The sequence below is a fragment of the Panthera onca genome, chromosome B4 (assembly GCF_046562875.1).
Source record: "Panthera onca isolate mPanOnc1 chromosome B4, mPanOnc1 haplotype 2, whole genome shotgun sequence".
NCBI lineage: Eukaryota > Metazoa > Chordata > Mammalia > Carnivora > Felidae > Panthera > Panthera onca.
The window spans coordinates 104,141,717-104,162,167 of NC_138345.1; the positions used below are offsets into that span (position 1 = coordinate 104,141,717).

General features: G+C 35.8%; 1 protein-coding gene and 1 pseudogene across 8 annotated transcripts in view; both read right to left on the bottom strand.

The window, feature by feature from the left end:
* The window catches only part of PPFIA2 (PPFI scaffold protein A2), a 474,989-nt gene that overhangs the window by 311,778 nt on the left and 142,760 nt on the right, over nt 1-20,451 (bottom strand). For 3 of the 8 annotated variants that reach the window (XM_060656866.3, XM_060656867.3, XM_060656865.3), the window contains exon 1: nt 6,814-7,233. The exons of the other annotated variants lie outside the window; for them this stretch is intronic. In XM_060656866.3, the coding sequence (XP_060512849.1) occupies nt 6,814-6,894 (81 nt within the window). In that variant the 5' untranslated portion in view covers nt 6,895-7,233. Of the gene's footprint in view, nt 1-6,813; nt 7,234-20,451 lie in introns of those variants that run through there. 8 annotated transcript variants of the gene reach the window in all.
* Nucleotides 16,352-16,880, bottom strand: LOC132694017 (small ribosomal subunit protein eS10 pseudogene; annotated as a pseudogene).

Consider the following 20,451-nt stretch of genomic DNA (forward strand, 5'->3'; position numbering starts at 1 on the left):
CTTCCAAATATGTTTATGAAATAAACCAAGTACATATACCCATAATGATACTTCTGAGTAGGTCGATATGTCCAAGGATTTCATGTCCCATCTGCCCCCTTCACCTCATTCATTGCCAAAGTCATTTCGTCCATTTCCATAGTGTTCTCTACTCTGTAAGCAGATGCCTCCCACATTTACATCTACTACTCAGACCTCTCTCCTGAGAGGCACAATTGTGTTTCCAACTGGTCTACTCAATCTGTCCAAAACTGAACTAAATATATTGTTTTTCAAAGCTGTTCCTCCTCCATATCCTTCTTTCCCTCATTAGAAACTTTGGGGGTAATCTTGCCTTGTCCTCTTTTGTGTCCTATATTCAGTAAGTTAAATTCTTTAGAATGTATCTCTTAATAGCTTTTCCCTCATGCTTAATTTCTTTTGGCTCATCCTTGCCACCTCCAGTGTGGTCCACAGACCCCATCTCTGCTGCTTCTGATACTGTTGCTGCTGGTTATGGAGCCCTTACTAACCACCTGGCACTGTGCTTGGTGCATGAAATGATTATCTCAGAAGCATCTTCAATCATTTCCCTACTTCCAATTACCCTCCCCTCCAGACACTACCTGAAAAATGAAGCTATTTTAGCTAGGTATAAGTGAAATATATTTGTGGACATCAGACTGGGAATCTTAGAACCATTTATGTGTTCCTAGGGGAAGGTCATTCTATATCAGGCTATCAGTAATGCCTACATGATGCAGGACAAGACATTCTTCCTTTCAACTTGCTAATCAATTCAACATTATTTGCTAATCATGGCTGTGTGCCAAGCACTCTGCTTGGTGTTAGTGATTTAACAGTGAAAAGAAGGACACGGTGCTCACAGAACATATAGTCCACGAGATTTTCAATAAGCAGAAACCTCTGCAGGTTAAAGAATTATGATTTCCTACAGGAAGCTCCAAGGGCTACTCATTGATTCCCTTGGTTGGTCCACTGATGTCCAGAGTATTATTTAATTAATACAGGCATGTATTTAGGAGAGCTTTCCCTCCCAATTTCTCTTTTTGTCATTCAGTACAATTTCAGGATATAAGTTTACTGATATAGTAATAGGATATAGTATAGGATATAGTTTGGTTACTATAAAAATGCCTTTCCAATAGGAGAATGTCGTGTCAGTAAAGATAAAATGAGGAGGGGTAACTAAATGAAAACCTTAAGTTAAACACACACACACACACACACACACACACACACACACACACACACAATGAGACTGTAGTACAATGTTTTTAGTGGTAGAGCAGATTTCTATATGTTTATAAATAGATAGATCACTGAGGTTGGAAATTATGCAGCTTGGAATACTTTTGCTAATATATTTAAATATCAACACTACAGGCAGCAGACTATAAGGGAAAGAGCATGGACTTTTGGGTTCCCATAACTTTGATTTCAGACAGAAACTACATTATTTACTCTACACTGTTAACAACTATTTGAAATCCTTTTGTGTGCATCAGTTTTTCTGAGTATCAGTTTAGTGTTTGTTTTCATCTGTAGCGCAGAGAAATCATAAAGAGTCATCTGAATTTTTTTGAAAGCTACTGAATTATTCTCTCTGCTCTAGTCCTATCATCAAGCCAAGGCACAGTTCAAAATTCTAACTAAACAGCAACTCCAAGCTTGTCAATCCTCACTGAAAATCCTTAAATCTCAAGTCCAAGATCCCTGAGGATGACATTCAAATTTATGTTTAATTTTTGAGTTTGCACACTTCACTTTTAACCATTTCTTATCTCCAGTTTATGTTCCTGTTATACTAAACTCTGCCTTTCCCACACACCAGTAAGTGCCTCTGAATATGCTAGTCCATCTGTTCCACCTCTTATGTATCTCTGCCACTCGTAATCATGACTGCATACAAGTGGATGATAGAGAAAAAACGCAATTCTCTCATTTAGCTGGGGATCTCTGCCTGTATTGCTATGTAACCCTGGAGCCATGGGGCCTTTCTTATCTCTATAGGGCTAATTTATTTATTTCTTTTTAATTAATTAATTTATTTATTTTAAAAAATTTTTAATGTTTATTTATTGTGGAGAAACAGAGCGTGAGTTGGGGAGGGGCAGAAAGAAAGGGAGACAGAATCCGAAACAGGCTCCAGGCACTCAGCTGTCAGCACAGAGCCCGATGCGGGGCTCAAACTCACAAATCATGAGATCAAGACCTGAGCTGAAGTCGGACGGTTAACTGATTGAGCCATCCAGCTGCCCCAGTTTTTTGTTGTTTTTTTTTTTTTTAACACATAGCATGTGCCAAGTGTTCTACTAGATACTTTCAATGCATTTCAAAATCATCAACAATAAGAAGTTACAATGTGCTCCAAATAATAGAAAAATAACAGTGGACTCCTAGGTAGTACCAAAAGAATAGATGTTAAAAAAAAAAAAAAATCTGGCTCTTTGCTAAAAAGCCAGAATTATCTCAACCTCATTTAATAACAAAGATATGGTGTGCCACACTAAAAACCAGTAAATCTTTTGAGTAAAATTCTTCATGCAATTGAAATTAGTAGCTTACTTTTTAGTATTCTGTTTATTTTGGGTGCTAATCCTATCTGCTGAATGGGAAATCTATATACTAATGAAATTTTAAATCTCTCTTGATGAAATATAAAAAAAACCTGAGTAATAAGGAATGGTAAAGAGATAGAAAGAAGAAAATCTCAAGGAGATTTTGTCTAGCTGCCATAAAAATGCATCTTAAAAATAATAAAATTAACATTTTTCCTTGATTACTCATGTAACCATTACCTACTTTGAAGAACTTTGAAGAACAGCAGTACACAAAAGTTTACTATTAAATTTACCTTTACATACACTTTAGATATTTTAACAGTAATGCTTCACCTGCTGCCTATATCATTAAAAAAAGAATTTGTTGCTGATTGTTTTAAGTTTTCATATTTTTATCATTTACCTTTCTAATATATGCCCCCAGCTTATAAAACAGAGATACTGACAGTATCCATGTGCTAGGGACACAGATTGATAAAATGTTCTTGGGGATTAAGACAAAGCGTGATAAGTGTTCCAATGATTGTACGCACAGGCAAAGGAGCAAGGGGAAGGAAGCCACTTAATACAGCCTGCAGAAATGAGGTGAATGAGTAAAAGCTTCACAGGAGAGGTGGCATCTGAGATGAGTCTTCAAGTAAAAAGAAAAACAAAACAAAACAAAAAAAAAAATCCCAGTGGGCAGGTTCATGGAAGAGGCGGGCAGCAGAAGTATACAGACAGTATTCTGGGAGAGCAAAGCCAAGTAAATTAGCAGTATGTTGCGTGTGCACCAGACCATGAGGAGCTTTTCATGCCAAGCTGGAGAGATGAACTTTATCCTTTAAGGATGGAGGATACATGAAGTATTTATTTCAAACATAAAAATGGTGATTACTGTGTGGCCATATTTTGTTTTCTGTGGGTCCCAGGGGGCAACAGAGTCAGTCACTCTTATACACAGTCCTGGCAGTTGATGTTATTAACGCTAGGATTAAATGGTAAAAAAAGGTATTCTAAACAGAAATAACTTCCTTGCAGATTAAATAGACAAAGTTGCTCTCATCAGAAATAAATTCCTTTAATGTGAGGAAGTAGTACATAACATAACCTTTATTTTGTTCTGTTTTTGATAACACCATGCTGTTTGTTATTATTGCTGTTCATAAAACTTGCATAGAGCTCCAATGAGTAAAACTGGTAAATACAGAATAGGGAAACATTAAGAGCCTCAGAGTGTAGTCTTCTTCCCTACTGTTTATGGCATCTACTAACAAACTTTCATGAAGTCTCAGGGCTGCGTGGTTACAGTCTGAAAACCACTAGGTGAAGACAGTTTATCTCTAGAAAATGAGGGGTAGTATGCTGGACCCCAATACCTCTGGGAGGATTCACACTTTAAGTCATGATTAGCCGATCTAGAGATTTAATAAAGCATATAGACTGTTTTATTTGCAACACTACAGCTAAATGTGAAATCACATTGGGACATAATTGTTATGGACATAAAATTAGGGAGAATTTACTGCATTCTTATGTATAGTGTGTGTGTGTGTGTGTGTATACACACACACACACACACACACATATATATATATATATACAATATATATACACACACACACATATATATACATATATATATCCATTCAAATTTGTTTTAAATAAGATTTCCCACTTATACACATTTGAGCTCCATAAATTGGCAGTTCTAATACACACAAACATTATAATCAATTTTTTCTTATGGTAGCATTTAATCTTAATTTTTGTCAACCAAAAGGCATTCTAAGCAACCACACTCCAGAACTTGATTTTGGGGGATAAACAATTCACTAAATATATAGTGCAAATTGAGTTCTGGCATCATCCAGGATCAAAGCACCTCTGAATTAAAAACAAAAAAACAAAAAAACAGATACGCGTATATTCACAGTAATATAGAACTGAGATCTCACACATAAGGAAATTAATTTAAATTAAGTGTTAGATAGTCTATACAAAAACAGTATTTGCATGTGTATGTAGAAGTATGAATATATTTGACTAAATTAAAATATAATGAAAAAGAAAGTCTTAATATCCTTTAGCTTATTTGTTGGCTTTTTACCTTTGAACTGTTCAGGTCAAATACATTTTAAATCTTACTCTTAAAATTTGGTAATGTACAGTTTCAGCAAATATGACAGAACAGTTTGAACATTTAATGAGAAGATGGAACTCAAACTGAATATTATTCATGCTAAGCTATCTTAAATGTTTTGCATATGCTAACTCTTATGCTAAAATAATTTTAAGAAAGTAAGCATTAAAATCTCAATTCCTTGATGCAGAATCGTTTCTGAAACACACTTATGCATGCCATTCCATAATGAGAACCACTTTTGAAAATTTAACTAATCATTTTCATGTTTTTCCCCAGAAATGGTCTGTTACTTCTCCAGCATCTCATCTCTTATAACAATATTTCAACCAAAGAAAATACATTGCCTTAAAATAGGTTGATACATATAACGAAGAAAACTAATCATGTTTAATTCTGCCCTTTGAAAATAAAAAGAGTCAGCTTTTATCAATCTTTACCTTTATGCTTTAAAAAATGATCTTTTTTTTTCTTCCTTCTCTTCTGCCAAAAACAAAAACGAATAGCAACAAAAAGTTAAGCGCACATTGCCTGTTACCATAAATGTCAGGATCAAATGTCACTTTATGAATTAAAAATGTGAAATAGAGTTCATTATTTGTCAACATTTCTATTTTGTCCAAATTCCTAGAGTTTGTACATGAATCGTTATAACATCAACAACAAAATGAGTGTTTAAAAATCATTCCAGTGTGTTTTCAAAGAAAATCATCTGCCAAGAAAGGTGTCAGCAAGATCTTTACCGAAGGAATTGTAAAAAGCTTGTGTCATGACTGAGCATATGGAATTTACTGACCCTTAAACTTTAAAAGACTGAAGTAGAATACCTAATGTCAAAAGCTGCCCCAAAGAGCCAGCTACAGGATATTGTAAAGAGTGTTTATATCTCAGTGTACGGAGAAGAAAAAAAAAAGTAATAATTCTGCAGAACAGCCCCAGGGCACTTGTATTTTGAGTCACTGCCACAATAAGCAGATCGCCACTGGGAAGTGAATATATTCTGTAACAGCACAGACTTGCACTATCAGTAGACATCAGTGTAAAGCAGGAGAGGCAACAGGATTAAAAATAGAAGTATAAAAACGGGGAGAGAGATGGAGTAATTATATTTACTGCTCATAGTTTGCAAAGGCAAAAGACATTAACAAATCAGATGTGCATTTATTCAGAGCCCTCTTTTAAAAGAATTCTGACTCTCTCCCATATTAATCTCTAGGTCTTTATATATATTTTTTTCAGAACACTGTAACTGTAGAGCTAAAATAATTAAATGCCAGGCTGTTTATATTCCCATAAAGTAAAATATATGGAGGGAAGAGGTTCATTTTCTTTTTTCATGTAATGATGAAATGACTGAATTACAAAGTAAACCTTAGTACTAAAAGACGCAGTTTGAGGATAAAAATGAGGAAGAATCTGATGTAGTTTAGGCTTATCCATTTTCCAGACTGATGACTGATTTATTCACAGGCAACTGAAATACATTTAGTAGGTAACAGCTTTGTTACTCACACTTATATTTATATTATAAATCATTCTGACTTCTTGATAACACAGAAAAGCTTCCATCTTAATGAGTTTCTACTTGATCTCAAATTGTAACGCATACTAAACATGATATGTAAGCTTGCTATATTATTGATTGCCTGTATATTGCACGTGTAACAAAATTAACTAACAAATTCTGTTGAGCTATGTGTATGAAATAGAAAACATTTTTCTAAGCCCAGAGGACATAGTTTTCAAAGTTCCATAATATGTCTCTTACTTCTATTCTCTCTGTGATATAGAAGAGAAGTAACTCTAATATTCACCATATTATAGCCATAAATAACAGTATCAGGAGACTCATCTCATAAACCCTCAAGGATGACACAGTAGCAAGTTTTAAAATCCCGGAGAAAATTAAGTGTTCATTATTATTTTGCTTGAATTCACAGAGAATTCTAATGCCATCCTATTTCCATATTTAAAAAACAGATTAAACTGACATGCACATTATCCATTTCTTACATCCTCTTTAACACTTGCACACTTTGCAGTTTTCCTTTGATTATATTTCCTTTTATTAAAAGTTTGACTATACATTAACTTCCTAAGTAGTGAAGCCATTTAAAACACACTTACTTGAAAAGTGTAAAACCGGGTCCCATTAGGAGGATGCACTTTAGGGGAGCCAGAAACGGTGTTCATATCCGAGAAAATCATTTCTGATCACAGAGACAATATAATCCACAAGGAGCTACAGATGCAGAGCAGAGAGCTTAGCGTACAGATAAATCCGTGCATGCATTGAGGGAGGCTAGAGGGTAAAATGAAATCTGCCCCATCCTTCATAGATACACAGTGATAGCATTTTGAATCTTTCTCCTACGTTTGAAATCTAAGCTGAAAGGTTATCAGCCACCGACCTTTTGTGCAGCTAGTTCTTTAGAACGTACAATGTTTTTTAAAAAATTAAAACACAGAAGGGAAAAAGCAAGAACCAACAATAAATGGAGCTTGTGCAGAATCTGGCAGTGCTGTGGACCTGCCCATCTGTTCTCAGTGATAATCACCTCCCTCCACCACAGTCTAGCAGAGTGATTATGCTAAATATCCTGGTTAACCAATAACATACAGTTTCATTTCAGGGAAGCGCGCACAGTGTAATACAGAGGACCTCTTCTGACTAACCTGAAGCATGTTTCGTATGCTGTTTAAAGCCATATTTAGCAACAAATTATTGTTCCATCACTCTTATTTCTGTATGTTTCCAGATCTCTTTGTTACTCCCAGCCTTTTCAATGAGATTTTAGACTTTTGTACAAATCCTTTTCTTTGAAAGGGAAGAATATTTTTAAGTTTAGAGATCAAAGCATATTATAGTTGGCTAGAACATTAAAGCTCAAGACATACAATTCAGGAAAGCTATATAATACTAGGAGTATTATCAAATAAAATGCACTAAATATTTCTACTTTTCTGAACTCTTAACGCACATCACAATATGAGCATAATCATTACTCTACTTCTCCCATTTTAACTCAAAAATCATTAAGTTTCAAAGTTAACTAAAAAAGGACAATACACTTGTTTTTAAAAAACCAAAACTTTAACTCTCATATATAGAAAAAAAGAAAATTATCTTTTAGATACATGAAGATTTTTAAGTCGATATCCAAAAACATTAACTGTAAACATATAGGCTGTGCTGCAAAGCGTGTTCATTTTTTATGGCTTTTAACACAGACTATTCAGTCTGTATGAAAGATCATATTCAGATGACTTTACACTTTTTAGAGGTAAAAATAAATGCTCCATTTACACATGGTTCAAAGGTGGAGACTTCAGGAGAACAGAGATGAGAATGAGCCCAAAGTGGTGACTTTGTGAATGTATCTAAGACGGCATAGTTATATATAATTAACAACCAGGAACCACCTGCTTTGAACCTGAAGACGATCAAACTATGATGGTGATGGGCTCTCAAAACTTAACTTTTTATTCATTTGTAGCTTTTATTTGCCAACTATGATTCAAATTTATACCAATGAGGAGGAAGCAGAAAAATGATTCTCAATTCTTTAGATAGGACCCCCACATTCTGGTAAATTCTGCAAGTAGGTAAATGTTTGCTCGGCAAACTGCTAAATAAACCAGAAGATAATTTTTATTTTTGATTTTTATTTTTTTTTAAACTTTTTTTTAACGTTTTATTTATTTTTGAGACAGGGAGAGACAGAGCATGAACGGGGGAGGGTCAGAGAGAGGGAAACACAGAATCCGAAGCAGGCTCCAGGCTCTGAGCCATCAGCCCAGAGCCCGACGCGGGGCTCAAACCCACGGACCGCGAGATCGTGACCTGAGCCGAAGTCGGCCGCTCAACCGACTGAGCCACCCAGGCGCCCCAGAAGATAATTTTTAAACAAATGTTTAATTTGAGAATAATTTTACATTTATGGAAGAGTTACAGAGATAGTACAGAGAGTTCCCATATATCCCTCAACAGATTTCTCTGTTAACATCTTGTATTACTCTGATACATTTGTCAAAACTGAGTAACTGATATTGGTACATTATTATTAAATAAACTCCAGACTTTACTATGGTTTCACTAGTCATTCTACTAATGTCTCTTTTGTGTTCTTGGTTCCAATCCAGGGTTTCACATTCAGTTTGTTTCCATGTCTCCTGAGTTTCCTCTGGCCTGTGACACCTTCTCAGCTTTTCCTTGTTTTTCATGATCTTGATAATCTTTGGAAGACTTAAGATTTACAGGCCAAGTATCCCACAGGCTACCCTGCTTTGATGCTTTTATTAACTTTATTTGATGTTTCCCTAATGATTAGCATTGGGCTATGGGTTTTAGGGAAGAATACCACAGAGGTAAAGTGTCCTTCTCATCATATATTAATGAAGTGACCTCATCACAACATCATGGGAGTATGTGATATCCACCTATCACTAGTGATATTAACCATCACTTGGTAAGGTGTTGTTTGCCAGGTTTCTCTACTGTAAAGTTACTATGTTTTCCTTTCCATACTCTATTCTTTGGAACTTGGCCACTAAGTCTAGTATATTCTCCAAGAGGTGATAGAAAGTGGTAAAATTAAGCTTTACATCCTGGGGGAGGGTACTGTTTATATGTATTAAATGGAATTTTTCTGTAGGGAAGATTTGCCTCATCTATAATTATTTTTTCAACTATTTACTTCTACCAGTATGAACTCAGAGATATTTATTTTATACGTAGAGTTATTATACAATATAATTTATTTTGATGCTTAAATCATCCCAGATTTGGCTACGGGGAAGTCCTTCAGGTCGGCTCCTATTTCCCTTTGATGTGTTCCCATCCTTTTTTTCCTTTGAGCACAAAAATGATTATTTTTTAAAACTGCTTTTTTTCCTCCTGCATGATTTACCTAGTTACTAAAACTATTAGTTATCTTAACTATAACTCTACCACTGCAATTTAAATAGAAAAATCGTGCTTTCTTTTTCATGATTATTTAAGCAGCTACCTTATATTTTTTAAAAATTCTTTTTTCCCTTCTGATTTTTTAGGCTACATGGGATTCATTCAAATGACTATCAAATTAAATAAAATAAGTATACAGGCATACTAGCTTTGGTAATTAGCTGTGTATGTAAAAAATTTTAGTTTTTCCCACTCAGAGATACTTCCTCTTATGGTTGGCAGGGCCAGGTAAGTCTGCTCCTCAAAGAGCTATCAGTGGAAACAATGTCTCGAAAACAAATGTGAAGCTTCTTGTGAACCCAAGTTTTAAAGGAATTTTTATTTATTTTTTTTTGCCAAATAGATTATTATGGTGCAAATAAAACCTGTGTGTTTTATGCTTACCTGTAAATTGGTTCTGATATAATACAGACCATATGATTCACTAGATTTCTTATTATTATTTAGAAGGCCAGTAAATCAAATATTCATGGTATAATATTACATATCCCTGGCATAATTTGCTGAATTTGCCTCAACCAACAAACTATTTCAGCAAGGAATTCTGAAGCTTTTTAGCCAAGAAAGGTACAGGTTTTTCTTTTTCACAGTTTTTGTGTGGGGAGGGGAAGAAAGAATTAATGTTGAGTAAGCTGGAAGGAGAAACAGTATAAATATATAATTATTTTAAATACAGTGCTTTACTCTAAATGTTGCAGAAATTGCCAAAAGATACATTCCTCCCCAAACTTTTGTTTTCTAAGCAGGCTATTTATGATAATGATGGTATATAATTGTACTGAATGTTTATTTGAAGATAACTTTCTTTCTCTGCTTGGTAGCCAACAGGGAAAGTGGTGTCCACATCTGAAAACTGAAAGGATACAGAACCTTGCCTTGTCCATTTTGGTTATAGAAGTCTGGTACTATTTCTTGGCCCTAGAATCATGATTGTAAGAGATACAGTCTCTGTCTTTATTAAGGAATTTTAAATTTGGTGGGAGAGACATCGATTACTAAGAGGTTATTAACTAACAAGACAACTGACATGAAGTTTAGTAAGTGCTAATGACTGACTTAATGTAAAGGAGACTGAGTTCATCTGAAAAGTATCTAATACAGGGATATATCAAAATGACCTTGGCAAAGGCAGGAGGTTGAAGGAAGAGAAGGAACAATGCATGAAGACATATAAGATGACATGGCATGTTTTGGGAAATATGACTGAAAGCATTTCAGGGCACCTGAGGTAACTGTGTTAGACGTGTTTTCTCATATATAAACTTTTCTCAAGTGAAATTAATAAAGAGACTTATTAATCTGGTCAACACCCCATTTCTATGAAATCAAGTAAAGTAAGAACATTCTTATCTCAAAAAATATATAAAATGTAGAGACATATTTTCATACTTTTGGTTAGTATATTTTGACATCTTTCTTAAGTTTTCCAAATAGCTTTCCAAGATTTTTTTGGCTTGTCAAAAACTTCATTCTTAGTTTGATTGCGTTCAATTTATAATAACACTATTTTAAGTATTAACTCGAAAGTAAAAGTATATAGCACAATATTACTATGTGAAACAAAACTTACTGTGCTCAGGCCAGGACTCATTAGTTTCTGGGCCATGTCTACCAACCACATCAAGTACTGGTAAGATCCATTTTAATTGCTACCCACGGACCACCGCCCAAAAATCTCTCAAGATATATCTCTTCTCAAAAGAAAGAAATTAAGAATACAAACTCCAGAAAAGTTTAATTCTAGCTGTCTCAACCACTTGAAGTTTTACAGAAGGAATTCGAAAATGAGAAAGTAAAAGGATAACTAAATTACACTTTCTTAAAAATGGGTAAAATAAAAGTCCTGAAGCCAGACACTGTTTTTAATAGACTTACAGAGAAGATTCCCAGAAGTCATTGAATCCACCTCTTGGCCTCTGAGAATAATTATTCTTAAAGCCTTATGAAATGGGGGCGCCTGGGTGGCTCAGTCGGTTAAGCGTCCGACTTCAGCTCAGGTCACGATCTCACGGTACGTGAGTTCGAGCCCCGCGTCGGGCTCTGGGCCGATGGCTCAGAGCCTGGAGCCTGCTTCCGATTCTGTGTCTCCCTCTCTCTCTGCCCCTCCCCTGTTCATGCTCTCTCTCTGTCTCAAAAATAAATAAACGTTAAAAAAAAAAAAAAAATTAAAAAAAAAAAAAAAAAGCCTTATGAAATGTATGCTATCAACTTGATTTGATAAAAAGTTCAAAAAAATACTTTGGAGTCTACTATTCCATATACTGTCAGGAGGATTCAGCTCACACTTTTTTTATATCCCTTGAATATAACTTTTTAAACAAATAACTGTTCGGTATATTCTACTTCAAGACAAGCAATTCAATACACCTTTTTTTGTTCATTTACAGGTATTGAATAAGAAGCTCAAAAATTTGCTAGAGTGATAATACTTTGGGGAATTAAGAAATACACTGAAAGGGCTGTTCATGTGCTGTTAGTTTCTGATAAATGCTCAGGAGGAAAAATGCCATACTGGACAAAAATAGGAATGAGAGAGAGAGAGAGAAAGAGAGAGAGAAAGACGAGGACGAGGAAGAGAGATATCACTACAATTTACACCATAACACTATAGGATAACAAAGAATTCTCTAGCCAAGCGTTCAGCTAGAAGTCATGCCAGACGGAGTGAAATTTGCAGTCCAGATGGGCAATACATCCTAGTGATCCATATGGATGGCATGTGGAAGCTAGTTAAGTACATATTGCCAGCTAGATTATCTATCATATCTATCTACTAAATGTGTAGTCATATTTATGCATCTCTATATATCTGCATCCTCCTCTTCATATCATGACTTCTACAAGATTGAGCAAAGATGACCCTGTGTACACAGACAAAACTGTAAGTTTACTTTTACACCCTGCCTCAGAGTCTCCTTCCTGAGAGTCACAGCTGCTTGTGCATAAGTTGGTAGGTTTTGTTCATTCATTCATTTATTCATGCATTTATTCAAAAAATTTTTATCGAAGAGCAATGAAGTGCCAGACACCTTTTACAGGTTAGAACAGAAATGAAGGGCAGGTGAATGAAGTGAAAGGAAACACTGTGTTTGTAGTAAGCCAATGAGACACTCCACCAACAGGTATAATCAATTCCAGCAGTGAGATCTTACATTAGAAGATCCAAATTAAAAAACAACGAACAAAACAAAACAAAACTTGTAATGCCTCAAAGACTTTCTTCCAAGTTCAAGAGATTTTTTTAGCTACTTAATTACTCATTGAGAGTGTCTCAAGTAAATAAATATAGAACCCTTTGTGATCCTTCAAGATTTGTAGCTATGTGGACTAAATAAATAAACACAAATCAAGCATATTGAAATTTCCAAACTTCCATTTGTAACAAGACAAAAATATTAAATATGCTTTCAGTTCACATGTTGATGATAGTGTGTTGGGTTATTTTTTTTTTTCACATAATCTCATAAAGTTTTTTATATATGTCTAGATACAGGCAGGTATGTAGATGCATGTATATATTTATGAGCATGTATGTTTTGTGTGTGCATTATACACATGTATGACTATACACATGTGCATACACATATGTATACATACATGCACAAACATACCTACATATATATATATTGTCTTCCAAACTCAAATTAGAAAATTTTAAAATGGTATCTTCTTTCCATAATCCTTCTTCTTTTGCACTTTGGTTTCTCTTTGCTTGAATGACATTTTTCACAAATATTTACATGTATTATAATAGCCCATAAACATCTTCATGCTTAAATTAAAAATATTAAACTGTCTGAAATTCAGGATTGAGCTTTGTTTTGTTTTGGTCCTTTAACAAAAAAAATACTGATTGATTAGAACTCTATAATTCTATGACTCAATAATTTTACTATATTTTGTTAAGCTTCTCTCATGTTCTAAAATACATGTCATTAGCCTGGTTTACAAATCTCACATTACAGTTTTATGACAGGATGTTATTTCTTCATCTACCACTGTGGATACCAGACGCCCACATAGTTCAAGTTTTTATAACATCTGAAGGGGTTTCTGAGTTCTGACTTTCATAAACATAAATAGTTGAGAAATACTGGGTCTATTCTATGGCATGAGACCTACATATAGAATATTACATATTGAACTTAAACATGGATATACCCTACATGTACTATACTATTGTATAGTACAGTTTTGATATTAAGTTTCCCTTTTTCTTAGAAATTGGCTAAATTCTTAGCTATTTGTAACCAATATTTCCACTCTGGATAAATCAATCTTTTTTACTTTATTTATTGTCCAGTTTCCATAGATGTTCTCTGTTACTATACACCATAATTACCGCATCAGGATGCAAAAGAATTCTCAGTAACCGATACAGAATTTTTATTTTATTTTTTAAATCAAGAAGCATAATTTCCAGCCAGAGTCTGAGATGAAATAAGATTCCTTAGTGTGCAAAAGCGGCCTTATACAGACCTTCTTGTCTACAACTAACAAAACCAGCACAACGCAAGGCATAGAGAAGGCACCCAATAAATATTTGGGAAATACTTGACACATCTTCCTCTGGATGTTTTGTTTCTCTCTTTTCATGGGTTGTATTTTAATAGTAATTATCTCATTTTGACTTGCTGACTAGTCCTGAGAACTCAAAAAATACTTACTCTTATTCCCAGATTCTTATAGTTAATATGTGGTATATATAGCATTCAAAGTTTGGGCTGAATGCACTTCTTGGTACATAATAGTCAAGTTGTTGGTGAATAAATGAAAAACAAAAAGAGAGAATGTACAAATCACAGATATTCTAACTACCAACTCATATTGTTTGTATTAAATAATGCTGCCTAGTAGTTTAGAAAATGGATTTTTAAAAAAAGCTTCAAAAATAGATTTTAAAAAACAGGAAACAGATTGGAGCCCCTGGGTGGCTCAGTCACTTGAGCTCCAACTTCAGCTCAGGTCATGATCTCCCGGTTCATGAGTTCAAGCCCCACATCAGGCTCACCGCTGTCAGAGTGGAGCCTGCTTCAGATCCTCTGCCCCTCCTCTGCTTGTTCTTTCAAAAATAAATAAACATTTAAAAAATATGAAATAGAATGAGAAAGAAACTTTGCAAACTTACATGTATCCACCCACTTAAACGTACACACACATAAATTCATCTCCATGCACACATTCATGGAGTTTTGGGAGAAATATCATATTAAAGAGAAGAAAGGTATATTCCAAGCAAACAAAGCAGATGTTCTAATGCTCTTCATATAGTTCATTTGATGTTAAGTAGTTTGTCTATACCATCTCAGAAGATACAGGTTTAACTGATAGGATGAGAGGAAGAGAAGAATCATGGTGATCAATTCTATACAAGAGCTTTTCAGATAATGTTATCATAGCTATCTTGGAATAACAGAACATTTAAAAAAACATTCATTTATAGGGATGGACATTCTACTCATAATCCCATGTTTAAGATTACAAAGATTACAAGATTACAGGAACAAAGGCAATTATTAGTCAAAACTGTGGAAAATATAGACTAAAGCAATCTTTAGACTATCATTTCTTATTCTTTAAGATCTCTACTGCCTCTACTGCCTCAGTTGCCATGGTAACGGGTACATTATTTTCTCCTTAATTTGACTTTTTCCAAGAATTTCATTTGAAAGACAAAGCCAATCACTATCCTGTCTTATTTTGTTTAAGAGCAAGAACAATAATTCAATAGTTGCTACTTATTGAATGATATTATTTATAGGGATGCTAGAGTTGTCCTTTACAAAACCTTCTAAAAGGAGGTATTTATAACTCACTTATATATAAGGAAATGGAGTCTTAGGGAAATGTAACCGTCTAAGATCACATCTTAGGCAAATGGGAAAGTCACATCATTTGAAACCAGTTCTATCTGATTACAAAGGCACACCATAAATCAAAATTACATCTTGGTACTTCTTTATCTGGTACTGATTTTAATTCAGTACACAATATGAAAATGGAATTAATAAATTCCTAACTGATTTCACACACGAAATAATTCTTTGGTGATTGGCTATCTGATGAACTATTTTAATTTTATGGAAGTATTCAGGTTCTTTTGATGAATCAGAAGTGGTTTGTGAAAGACAAAAAAGGAATCCAGAACAACTACAAGGTTTTTGGCCTGAGCACTGAAAGGAGGAAATTGCTACCAATGAGATGAAGGCTGTGAAAGAAGCAGGTTTGAGAAAAATCCAATTGTTCAATTTTGTCCATGTTGAGTTTGAGATTCTATTAGTCATCTAAATAGAGGTGTCACATTGGCAGTTGAATACACAAATCAGGAGACCACATTAGCATACAGACTGAAACCCAAAAAACTGGAATGAAGTCATCAGGAAGTGAATGTAAATAGACAAGAGAAGTGGTCCAAACCCAAGCCCTAGTATACTCCAAAAATAAGAGGCCTGGGAGACCAGCGAAGGAGAATGAGTAGGAACAAACCAGGGGAGTGAGGTGGGGGTGGGGGTGGGGGCGACCAAGAGAGGGATGTGTCCTGGAAGTCCAGAGGTGAGCACTGAAGCAGCTAGGCAAGAGTGATCATCTGTATCAAATGGTGCTGAAAGATCAATTAAAACAAGGACTGAGCACTGGCCACTGGATTCAGCAGATGGTTGGGAGAAAAGCCTATTTTTTTTTTTTTTCTGACTACAGATTTATTCAACACAAAACAACCTCCTCCAACTTTAGTGAGGTGACTGACCACATCTATGACCAAATCTACCTCTAAACTGGAATTCAGTTACTGAGACAGTCCCGGACTCAGCTTTCTTGTCGGCACCAGGGGACACAGCGCTTGGTCTATAGGTGTCTATCAGCTTCCCTTTGTGTGAGTCTTGCAGATCACTCTCCAGAACTCTGGGCTGTGGCCTGCCAATCTCAGGACTTCTGCAGCGCAGAGTGGTAGACACAATCTCAGGGGGCAGGTAAAGGTAATCACAGAGATACTGGATACCCTCGTTGGTGAACTAACAATAGAAATGTTTCCAGGCAAACTGTTCCTTTACACAGCCTCATGATTCGAGAGACTGCAGGACTTTCATGATGTGAAGACTGGGCACATTCTTGTCTGCCAGCCCAAGGTGTTTAGGCATGTGGACATCCTTCTTAGCCACCATCACTCCCTCCTTGAAAGGGAGTTCATAAATGGCAGTATGGTTCTTCCTGGGCATCAACATCTCGGCACCTGCTATGTCCTGGTGCAGAGTTGGAAAGGAAGGGACATGCACAACATGCAAAAAGCCTCATCGATGTAAATTTAAAATGAAATGGGAGGAGAGGAATGGAAACCATGTGTTTATACAATACTTTTAAAGCACACTGCTGTACAAGGAACCAAAGAAATGAGACAGTAGCTGACAAGGAAAGGAGGGAAAGAAATAAGAACAAGCTGTGCTGAGGGAGACGGTCTAGCAGAAGGTGAAAGATTGTGATGTAGGCTCATCATAGGTGAAGAAGGTGAATTTCTGGAGAAATGTCCTTCAGTAGGTGAAAGGAGGTAGAACGTATGAGAGAAGACACTGGCTTTAGACAGAAGACAACACCATCTTTCATAACAGGTGGGAAGGCAGAGCATGTGGTTTCCCTTGCTGGTAACTATAGTGGTGGGGGTTTGTGTAACTGCTCAGGAACATAGGAAGCTGAGATATCAGCTGAGAGTCAGCTTAGGGGAGGGAGTAGTGAATGTTTGAAGAAGTGAGGAAATGGTATGAAACTGTCATGTAAAACTGTCATGTAAAAGAGAGAGACTAATAAAATATACCTATATTAAAGAACAAGCTTAGACATGCAAGCAAATCAGTTGATTTTAACTTCTTCAATTAAAAGCTTTGGCTGTGAATGGGTGGGTTGCTAGAAGCTAGAGTTTTTATAGCATGGCAGCAAGCAGTTTAGAATGCATGCTCTTTGGAGGAGGCAGTTCCACAGACTGAGAACAGAAGGGAGGAAAGGGATGAGTCACACATGCCCAGTTCATTCTATCAAACTCATCTATTAAGGAAGTCATTTCTTCCTGGGGGCATACAAGTTACTCTAATGGGGCCAGAAGAATTACTCTAATGGGAGTCCAGCCACCTGGAGTAGAGGGGAATGTATTCCCCAGAATGTGACTCCCCTTTCTTCCATTCTCGTGTTCTCTTATTTTCACTACACTTTTTCTTGGACATCATGAAAATAAATACCATTTGACCAAGTTCTGTCCCAATCTATCTGCTAATTCCCATTTTCACTCTCTCTATACCCAACCAAGAATCCATGGTCCATCATATCTTTATTCTCTTGCCAAAACCCTCACTCTATTTTCTTAATATACTTCTGTTTGACCCATTCAGTAAACAGTTGTATTAATCCACTCGTCCAGCTTCTCTGCTACAACCTGAGTTGATGTGTGTTGTTGGAGCACCTCAGATAATCAAAACACTGAAATATTCATAATCCTCAACCTCAGCAGTGCTCTCTGTACTGCCTGGCCCTTCATCCCTTACATTCCTTTCACAGCAGGTCAATAATAAACATTTCTCCAGTCTGCTAAGGCCTCTCTTTGTTGCTTGCTCACTCATTTGCAGCAGATTAATAGTTGATTGTTTTATACTAAAATTCCTTTCCTTACAATCTCACATCTATTTGCCCCTATCCTTATCTCTTCTTCTCTCATCTCAAAGTCTGAGACTGATACTTCCACTTGAATCTTGTCACAAGGAGAAAAGGAAGCTTCCAGGCAATTTTAACTCTGGGGATCTTCTTAGGCATCATTAGCAATGGTTTGCACTTTTTCTGAAAGACAGTCTCTTTTGTGGGTTTTCCTTAATTGTCCCTGCAAAGCATCCACATATTCAATGGCTTCTCCAAACTTAGGTTGCTATAGACTATCTCCTAACATCACTTAAAATCCTAGATGGTTACAGATATAGAACACACTAGTGATCATCTAGTGGAGTAGAATGTTCTGCACATTAGCATCCTCTATGGTGCTTTAAAAAATACCAATGGTTAGGCCTCAACGCTGGTGATTTTTTATGTAATTAGTTTAAGGACGACAAAACGGTGTTTTTCTAAATCTCCCCAGATTTTTTTTTTTCAATGTGCAAACAGGATTAAGGGATAGCTGATGTAGTGGAATTCTTTTTTTATAGTCAAACCGAACATAAGCAAGATAAAAATGTCCTGCTTTTCTTGGTGATACCATGAATCATTCTGAGCTAACTAGGACAGAGCTTCCCAGCCGGTGTGTTGCAAACAGATTACAGGTGTACTGAAACACCAGTCTCTCAGCTTCAGAGTGATTTGTCAAATCCTGGGACTTCCAGAGCTCCTGAGGTACTCAATACTAGGCATGAGCACCCTCCTCTGTCTACATTAGTATAATGGAAAACTTTATGATTTCCTCTTTACGCTACAATGTGAGCAAGATTGAGAAACACTGATCTGGTGTGTGCTTATCCTCAAGAGCCACTGGCTAATATTTCTTCTTTGAGAAGTCTATCTTTTCACCTTTTCTCCATTCAATTCCATTTTTTGGGCGCCTCGGTGTCTCAGTCGGGTAAGCGTATGACTTTGGCTCAGGACACGATCTCACAGTTTGTGGGTTTGAGCCCTGCTTTGGGCTCTGTGCTGACAGCTCAGAGCCTGGAGCCTGCTTCGGATTCTGTCTCTCTCTCTTTCTCTCTCTGCCCCTCCCCTGCTCATACTCTGTCTCTCCATCTCTCTCAAAAATAAATAAAACATTAAAAAAAACTTTTGTAATTCCATTTTTAATGTTTCCTCTCTCTTCTAAGCCCAGGTCATGTGACCAATTTTGTGTTATCAGTAATTTCTTCTGTCCAATAACTAAGTAAGGAATGAAAAGTTAAAACACCATGTAGAGGATGACCTCAGCAAAACTTCATTTTAAATGAATATGAGTATTAGTGAATTATTAAAAGTTATTATTATGTCCTGGATCACAACCTCCTGGTTGGAAATGCAGACATCTAAATGACTATGGTCAAGTCACAATTTTTCAGCTTGTTGATTAGAAGGCCATGCAGATACAGAATCAAGAGTTTATTATATCATGATAAATTATGGGCATACATTAATTTCTTCAATTTATCTGCCTTGTACTTGACATTCACCACACATAAATAAATGAAAGGAACATAAATATTAACATTTCATAACAAAGACAGAAATTCTTATTATAAATGCATTGCTTTAATATCAAAAGGGCCATAATCAGTAACATGATTACGATGCCTTGGACAGCATTACACACTCTAGCATCCCCAGTCATACAAAATAAATATTAATGTGATTGAACTTATTAGATGCAAGGAATTTGATAATTCTTTGAACTTTGATTGTATTATTATTAAATCGCCAACTCAGTACATGGGATCTAGCACCAAACAGATCCAAGTTCAAATCTCCATGCTTCTTTCTTGATAAATAAAGCTTTGACTTAGCTTCCCTGTGCATCAGGTTTCTTTGAAGTGGGGATTAAAATAGGTTTCAACTCATTGTAAAAACAGAGATAATGTATTTAAAAAAAACTTACTGTCATTGTTACCCTCTCAGCACTCAGAATCCAAACTGACTTTCCAAATTTCTTTATTCAACCCAACAACAGTTGTGTTTCATTTATCCCTTGCCCAATTGTTTTTGGTTGCCTGGAATTTTCTTTTTACTCATTTCAAGATCTAGTTTCACTGCCCCCTCATCTATGAAGTCTTATCAATCCAGAAACTTTTTACTGTCACACAATTAGTCCACACTTCAAT